Source organism: Sinocyclocheilus grahami, unplaced genomic scaffold (genome assembly GCF_001515645.1).
Source record: "Sinocyclocheilus grahami isolate Dianchi unplaced genomic scaffold, SAMN03320097.WGS_v1.1 scaffold465.1, whole genome shotgun sequence".
NCBI classification, from domain to species: domain Eukaryota; kingdom Metazoa; phylum Chordata; class Actinopteri; order Cypriniformes; family Cyprinidae; genus Sinocyclocheilus; species Sinocyclocheilus grahami.
Genome location: NW_015505644.1, coordinates 1,213,222 through 1,221,199, shown reverse-complemented (window position 1 = coordinate 1,221,199; position 7,978 = coordinate 1,213,222). Strand labels below are relative to the sequence as shown.

Genomic DNA, 7,978 nt, shown 5'->3' with positions numbered 1-7,978 from the left:
ATTTAATGACAAAACCCAGCCAGTTAAATACATTCCTAAAAATGAAGGTTCTTTATTGGCATTGATGGTTCCTTCTCATTCATGCAACCTTTCCATTGAACAAAAGTTTTTTTTTTATAGTGGAAAAAGGTTCTTCAGATTACAAAGTTTTTCAGACGAAGAAAAAAATGGTTAACTTAAAGGTTCTAAACTGGCTCTTCAGTGGCATCACTTCAAAAAAAACTTTTTGGAACCTTTATTTATTTAAAAAAAAGTTTTGAATGTTTTCATTCCACAAAAGGTTCTTAACAGTGGACAAGTGTATCTAGATTTTCAAAATGTTTTTCAAACTGAGAAAAAAAAACAAGTTATTTAAAAAAAATTGTTTAGAAAGGTTCTTTGGGGAACCAGAAATTGTTCTTCTATGGCATTGTTTACTCACCCTTGCCATTCAAAAACTGACTTTCTTTTTTACATAAAACAAAAAAGAAGAAATTTTGCCGAATGTTCATGTTAAATTTGTCCATACAATGAAAGCAGTGGCTCAAATGATCCAAGAAAGGACAAGTCCCATAAAAATAATTCATATGACTTATTTTCATATTATTATCATAAAGTATCAATACTTCACTATGTTCAATTTTTTTGAAGTCATAAAATGGCTTTGCATGATAAAAATACCAATATTTAAGTCCAAGGATCGCGGAACGAACCAAAAGGAGGGGGGGCCCGCCCCCGCCCTCCACAGTAGTAATATTACCTATAAAATAATAAATATATTACCTACTAATGGTGTTAGTTAGTTGCCACATATAGTAGCCTATGCATTTTTAAGCTACGCTTCTCCCACGATTCTGAAAACAAAACAGACAACCAAACGAAATATGTAATTTAATTGAGTTTCTGACTAAATGTTTTATTAATGTTATAGTAAATGAGTCTATTAAAAATATTTATTAATTTAAACGAATTCTAATAAAAATCATTTTAAATAGACTTGTTTCGTTTTGAATCTCTTGAATGAATGATTTAGACATCAAATACATTTAACGCTCACGGTTCGCCAGTCGCCACCTACTGGAATAATGTAACATATACAATCATTACTTTCAAAGACCCATTTTGATCGCGGCTCCCGCAACATCAGAGTCTACATCCGGACTTTAAACTTTTAGCAATACTTTCGTTATTATTTAATGCTTGTGTGGGATTACAAATTTACGAATCTGTTTAAAATATGCTGATCCTATGTTCTGACATAGCATCACATGAAAAACTAAGGTGAAGTACATTGTATTTAGCATTTAAGGTAAATTACATCAGACAAATTATTATCTTAAGCAAAGTGTAGCAAGAGGTTCCTGTTCTCTTATTGTTAGTCAAATGAACCAGATTACTGAGACTATCACCTTTTGTTTGTAATGGCTCTTGGTGCCTCTGCCCCAGTCTTTGAGTAGTTATACTGATTGAATTAGCACCTATGCATTTGAATGACACTGTTATGCTGATGAGATCAAGGCTGGGGAAATGCCAGTGTCGGGCTGATTGCCTGTACTTCATTTGCATGCTATGGATTAGATTGTCTCCACCTCTACTGAATGTATCCCTCCCCCTTTAAATATGTATATAAACTACAATGTATCACTGCCTTGGTTAGACTTGGATGACTGCAGCGACGCACAGCGAGTCCTCAATAAAGAGTGACTTCTGTATGAAAGATATCCCAGCGTCTCCTGGTCTCTGCTTCGACGAGGAAACCGTTTCCTACACTTGCAACACAGAAATGTAGCCTACTGTGTAAGTAGACTGTTTGTGAAGCGGTTTCAAACAAAGCTTTACACGATGAGCGCTGCTCTCTCTGGATCAGCGGCTGCGCAAAAGCATTTTTAAATATTCCGATGTGATTGGGATTTCAAAGGTTTAATCGACATAGCAGAATCACCGTCATTTAGGAATAAGATCGCGAGTGTTTGAATCAAGATCGCGATCTTTTAATGATTAAACGTGCATACATAGGCTCTGTAAGGGTCCAGGCCCAGGCGGCCCCCCCCCCGCTTCCGCGACCCATGTTTAAGTCTAATATTCTGAATCTCTAACATCACGGACATTAAATCCGTTTCATACAGCATATCTGAATATTCACAAATGAGATTTTACAGGCAATAATTATAGTGAAAAACGTCATACCTATCAGACTTATTGGATCAGGAGAATATAGCACAAATTGTACAAACTATTGCATGGAGTTTTTGTACTGAAAAGAGCAGCATGAACATTCTACTAAATGTTTCCTTTTGTGTTCTATAGAAGAAAGTTTATAGGCTTGGTGAGTAAATTGCATCAAGACACAATTTTCTTTTTTTTTGGTGAACTATCTTTTTAACAAGGCAATAAATGACTGATTATTGCCAGATTATTTTTCATCTGATATCAAACAGTATCTATAAAGGTCATCTGGTGTGTGGCTGGTGAGTAAGCTTATTAAAAGTGACATATTTGTAACAGTTTGATATTTCTGAAAGACAGGTATTCACAGCTTCCTGTACCTGTTTGAGTGCATTGCGAGCGATAGTTTGGAAGGCCTGGTCCACGTTAATGGCTTCTTTGGCACTGGTCTCAAAATAGGGGATGTTGTTCTTACTCTGACACCACGCTTGAGCTCGCTTTGTCGTCACCTGCACAAAATACAAAGGATCTGGGGATGAAATTATGAATTACAACATGGCTTATATTATTATTTTTTTAAGTCACTTGATATTCTCTTGATCGACAATGTTCCCAGTTCTAATTCTGGCTATTTGCCTATTTATGAGATCATTGGCCAATAAGGGTCCTTCACATAGACTACCATTAAAATTGTGGGTGTCACATGATCCTTCAGAAATCATTCGAATATGCTGATTTGCTGCTCAAGAAACATTTCTGATTCTGATATTATCAATGTTGAAAACAGTTGTGCTGCTCCTTTTGTTTTGTTTTTTGGAAACTGTTATGCTTTTTTAAGGATTCTTTGATGAATAGAAAGTTTAAAAGAACAGTATTTATTTGAAATAGTCTTTACTGTCACTTTTGAACAATTCAAAGAATCCCTGCTGCATAGAAGTATTCATTTATTTAAAACAAATCTTTTTGCTTATTTTCACATTTTCATTTTTTTGAGGGGGGGGGGGGAATTATGACCAAGGACATTTACTCACAGATTTAGGAATATTCCATATAGGAATTACAGTAGCATTCAAAAGTTTGGAATTATTATCATCATTTATGATTTTGAAAGACGTTACCGACCCCCAACTTTTGAATGGTATAGTGCACATCTCATTATATTATATATAATATATGCAGTCATCTGATATCAAACAGTATCTATAAAGGTCATCTGGTGTGTGGCTGGTGAGTAAGCTTATTAAAAGTGACATATTTGCAGTCGTTCTACGAATTTGAATCCTTTAAAACCAAGGCGTTCCAGTCTGCAGACTGACCTGCCGGTTCTCCAGGTCGATTTTGTTGCCCAGCACAACAAAGGGGAAGTTCTCCGGGTCACGAGGACTGGCCTGAATGAGAAACTCGTCCCTCCAGCTGTCCATAGTCTTGAATGTAGTTGGTGCCGTGACGTCGTACACCAGCACGCAGCAGTCCGCCCCTCTGTAGAACGCCACGCCCAGAGACTGAAAGCGCTCCTGACCCGCCGTGTCCCAAATCTGAAAGACGAAAATGCAGTTATTTACAGTAAATAACAAGTCTTCGCTCAACAATGCTTTCTTTTTTGCCATTATATTGTTTGTCTTTATTAATGGGATAGTTCACCCAAAAATGAAAATTCGGTCATTATTTAGTCACCAAACAGTGGCTGGTCCCCATTGACTTCCATAATACATCAACAAACAAGCAAGCCCAGCCCAGATATGAAAAGTAACGTAACCCATCACTTTCCATAAGTAACGTAATTAGTTACTTTTTTAAGGGAGTAACGCGATATTGTAATGCATTACTTTTAAAAGTAACTTTCCCCAACACCGAGTAACTGCTCAGATAGAATAACTACAGCTGTTACAATACAGACATAATAACTAGTATTTTCTAACAAATTACTTTTCAGGAATAGCTTCCCAAGTACTGCTTGTCTGGGCATGTGGGATCCACATCACATGACCGGTCATACAGGTTACAACATGGCTGACAAGTAAACACAACATGAATCTGTGCTGACTGGCAAAACACCAGGGGTTTACCAACGTCAGACTAAATGTGACTTATTTATTTCACATGATCAGCAGAAGAACTTTGACGTCAGAATGAGATGAGAACCCACCCATTAGCTAGGAGTAACTACAGAGGCTTCATATTTGTGAGATGACCGTGTTGCTTATTATGCAGCGTTTCATCGTGTCACATGACCAGAGATGATTCATGCTGTGAGGAATTGTTCACAAAATAATGGTTGTTCAGGAAATGACAGCGTCATCTTCACAGCACACTGGCCTCTTATTCATTTCGGAGCACTTTCCAAGCAAGTCATTTAATTGACAAATCACTGCTACTATAGGCATATAAGAGTGGATCTGACATAAAGTTCATTTTTAAGAAATATTAGGCCTTTTCACTCCAAAATCAAAGGAATTTAGAATTTATAGGAATTTATTTAAAATAATAAAAATGTCCATAAATCATTTTTTCTCTAATTTTTCATATTTTCTATAAAGCTGCTTTAAACCATACAAATTAAACTACACAAGTAAAATGAACAATAATAATATAATAAATACAAAAATGAATAATAATAAAACATCTGTATTTTTTTTATTATTATTATTTTCAAATTAATTTGATTGATTATTATTTTTTTTTAATTTTTTTTTTATTAAAATTTTTATTTTAATTTTTAAATGCCCCAAACATTTCTTTATGATACTCACCCATACATGAATAACACTTTCATTCAAAAGTTTGGGGTTTTGTCATGTTTTTGAAGTCTCTTCTGCTCACCAAGGCTACATTTATTTGATCACGAATACAGTACAAACAGTAATATTGTGAAATATTATTAAAAAACCAAACAATTTTTTTTAAACGTTTTCTATTTTAATACATTTAAAATGTAATTTATTCCTGTGATCAAAGCTGAATTTTCAGCATCATTACTCCAGTCTTCAGTGTCACATGATCCTTCAGAAATCATAATAATATGCTGATTTGCTGCTCAACTAACATTTCTGATTATTATCAGCGTTAAAAACAGTTGTGCTGCTTCATATTTCTGTGGAAACTTTGATACATTTTATTTTTCAGGATTCTTTGATGAATAGAAAGTTCAAAAGAACAGCATTTATGTGAAATAAAAAAATCTTTTGGAACATGATGTCTTCAATTTTGATCAATTTAATGCATCTTTGCTGAATAGATGTCTTTTGACCCCAATCTTTTGAACGGTAGTATGAGTGAAATGCACTCTGATTAAATACACATGAATGCAAACCTGCATGGTGACCAGTCTGTCGTCCACCATCACCTCCTTAGTCAGGAAGTCGGCTCCGATTGTGGCCTTATACTGATTACTGAACTTATTATTCACATACTGGTTCATCAAAGAGGTCTTCCCAACTCTGTCAAAGACAAACGGGACAAATGCATTCAACAGGCAATGTATTGAGCAATGCTTCAACTGATATCATCCTCTTTGAGCTGCATAGATTTAAGTCTTGATAACATTCTTCACAGAGGACCGAGCAGATTCCAGCCGCACCTATGATGGCATGTCAAGCCAGTTATGTTTACATATGTTCAGCTGCTTGAAATATGCATGACAGAGGACAAAGTGTCACTGCGTGCATACGACAGCGCCGACTGATCTAAACGGCACGGATACTAGAAAGATGTTGCACAAACACTTACCCAGAATCCCCTAGGATGATCACTTTGAGCAGCACCTTCTTACGAGAGGCCATGATGTGGAGAAGAAAGCTGTGACGCAGAGACGGATGTTAGACAGCAGCAGAAGCAGCTTTATTTGCTACAGACAAATGCCCGACAGGTAAACTTACACTGTAAAAGCTGAAACTGCACAACTGTTTTCAGACATGTTATATTTGATATTTGACTTGAAACTAACTAAAATGACAGTGAACTAATATTTATTGTTTAATTACTATTCACAGCTGCATAAAAATGACTAATTCAAATATTAGATTAGAAAGTCCCAAAGTCAGATGTTTATAATCTAAACAACCGTTGCTTTGATTAGTTTTATCAAAATACAGGTCTGTGACTGTTTATGACAATTTCATAAATATAACATTACAGTACTATATATATATATATATATACACACACGCACACACACATTAATATGTACATTTAAATCAGTAATATTTTTGTATAGTTGTGATGCTAGTATAGTTTTATCAATATTAAGAATTAGTTTTTATTTTTATATTTTGCATTGTCATTGTAATTTGAGAGTCTGGGAGATATTACATTATATATATAGAATGTAAGTTTTCTACATTTTATTGTATGGTATTGTCATTTTTATTTTTTAATTATTATTTCAGTTTTAGTTTTAGTTCCGCACTCTATGTATGTATGTATGTATATATATATATATATATATATATATATATACTAAATGTACATATACAGAATAGTAGTAATTGTAATGTGTAATTTAATTTGTTAATTTTAATTGTATGCAGACAGGATATTACATTATTACATTGCAATGAAATAAAAAAAAAAACAGTTTCAGCAGATTTCACTGCTAATTCTCATCCCTAGGATGATCACTTTGAGCAGCACCTTCTTACGAGAGGCCATGATGTGGAGAAGAAAGCTGTGACGCAGAGACGGATGTTAGACAGCAGCAGAAGCAGCTTTATTTGCTACAGACAAATGCCCGACAGGTAAACTTACACTGTAAAAGCTGAAACTGCACAACTGTTTTCAGACATGTTATATTTGATATTTGACTTGAAACTAACTAAAATGACAGTGAACTAATATTTATTGTTTAATTACTATTCACAGCTGCATAAAAATGACTAATTCAAATATTAGATTAGAAAGTCCCAAAGTCAGATGTTTATAATCTAAACAACCGTTGCTTTGATTAGTTTTATCAAAATACAGGTCTGTGACTGTTTATGACAATTTCATAAATATAACATTACAGTACTATATATATATATATATATACACACACGCACACACACATTAATATGTACATTTAAATCAGTAATATTTTTGTATAGTTGTGATGCTAGTATAGTTTTATCAATATTAAGAATTAGTTTTTATTTTTATATTTTGCATTGTCATTGTAATTTGAGAGTCTGGGAGATATTACATTATATATATAGAATGTAAGTTTTCTACATTTTATTGTATGGTATTGTCATTTTTATTTTTTAATTATTATTTCAGTTTTAGTTTTAGTTATTTTAGTACAACAAGTTAAACTAAGTGAAAATGACAAATGTAGGCCTATCTGAAATAAAACCGCTTTTAATCAATATTCTAATTGCCTTTTTATGAAAACAGAGTACAGAAATAGTTCAGAATGAAGAAATAATAGATTATGTTTATTATTTTCATTTATCTTAGTTAACGTTTATTTTATTTCAAGCTCTCTCTCTCTCTTTCTACACACACACACACACACACACACACACACACAGGTTTGTTTTTATGGTTTATGGGGACTCTCCATAGGCGTAATGGTTTTTATACTGTACAGACCGTATATTCTATTGCCCTACACCAATCCTACCCCTAAACCTACCCCTCACAGGAGACTTTCTGCAGTTTTAGATTTCCAAAAAACTTCCTTCTGAATTATTTATAAGCCTTTTGAATTACGGGGACACTGAAAATGTCCTCATAAATCACCTATGTCATACCCATGTTATTATACAAATTTGTGTCCTCATAAACCACATAAACATGCACACACACACACACACACACACGCACCCTCTCTCTCTCTCTCTCTCTCTCACACACA

At 34.1% G+C, this 7,978-nt stretch overlaps 1 protein-coding gene across 1 annotated transcript in view; it reads right to left on the bottom strand.

Annotated features, from left to right (window-relative positions):
- LOC107553159 (ras-related protein Rab-7a-like) overlaps positions 1-5,970 on the bottom strand; it is a 15,143-nt gene extending 9,173 nt beyond the window's left edge. The window contains exons 1-4 of the mRNA XM_016235288.1: positions 5,872-5,970; positions 5,456-5,582; positions 3,462-3,680; positions 2,526-2,654 (exon numbers count right to left, since the gene is read on the bottom strand). Coding sequence (XP_016090774.1) covers positions 2,526-2,654; positions 3,462-3,680; positions 5,456-5,582; positions 5,872-5,924 — 528 coding nt within the window. The 5' untranslated portion in view covers positions 5,925-5,970. The remainder of the gene's footprint in view (positions 1-2,525; positions 2,655-3,461; positions 3,681-5,455; positions 5,583-5,871) is intronic.
- Between the last annotated feature and the right edge of the window lie 2,008 nt (positions 5,971-7,978).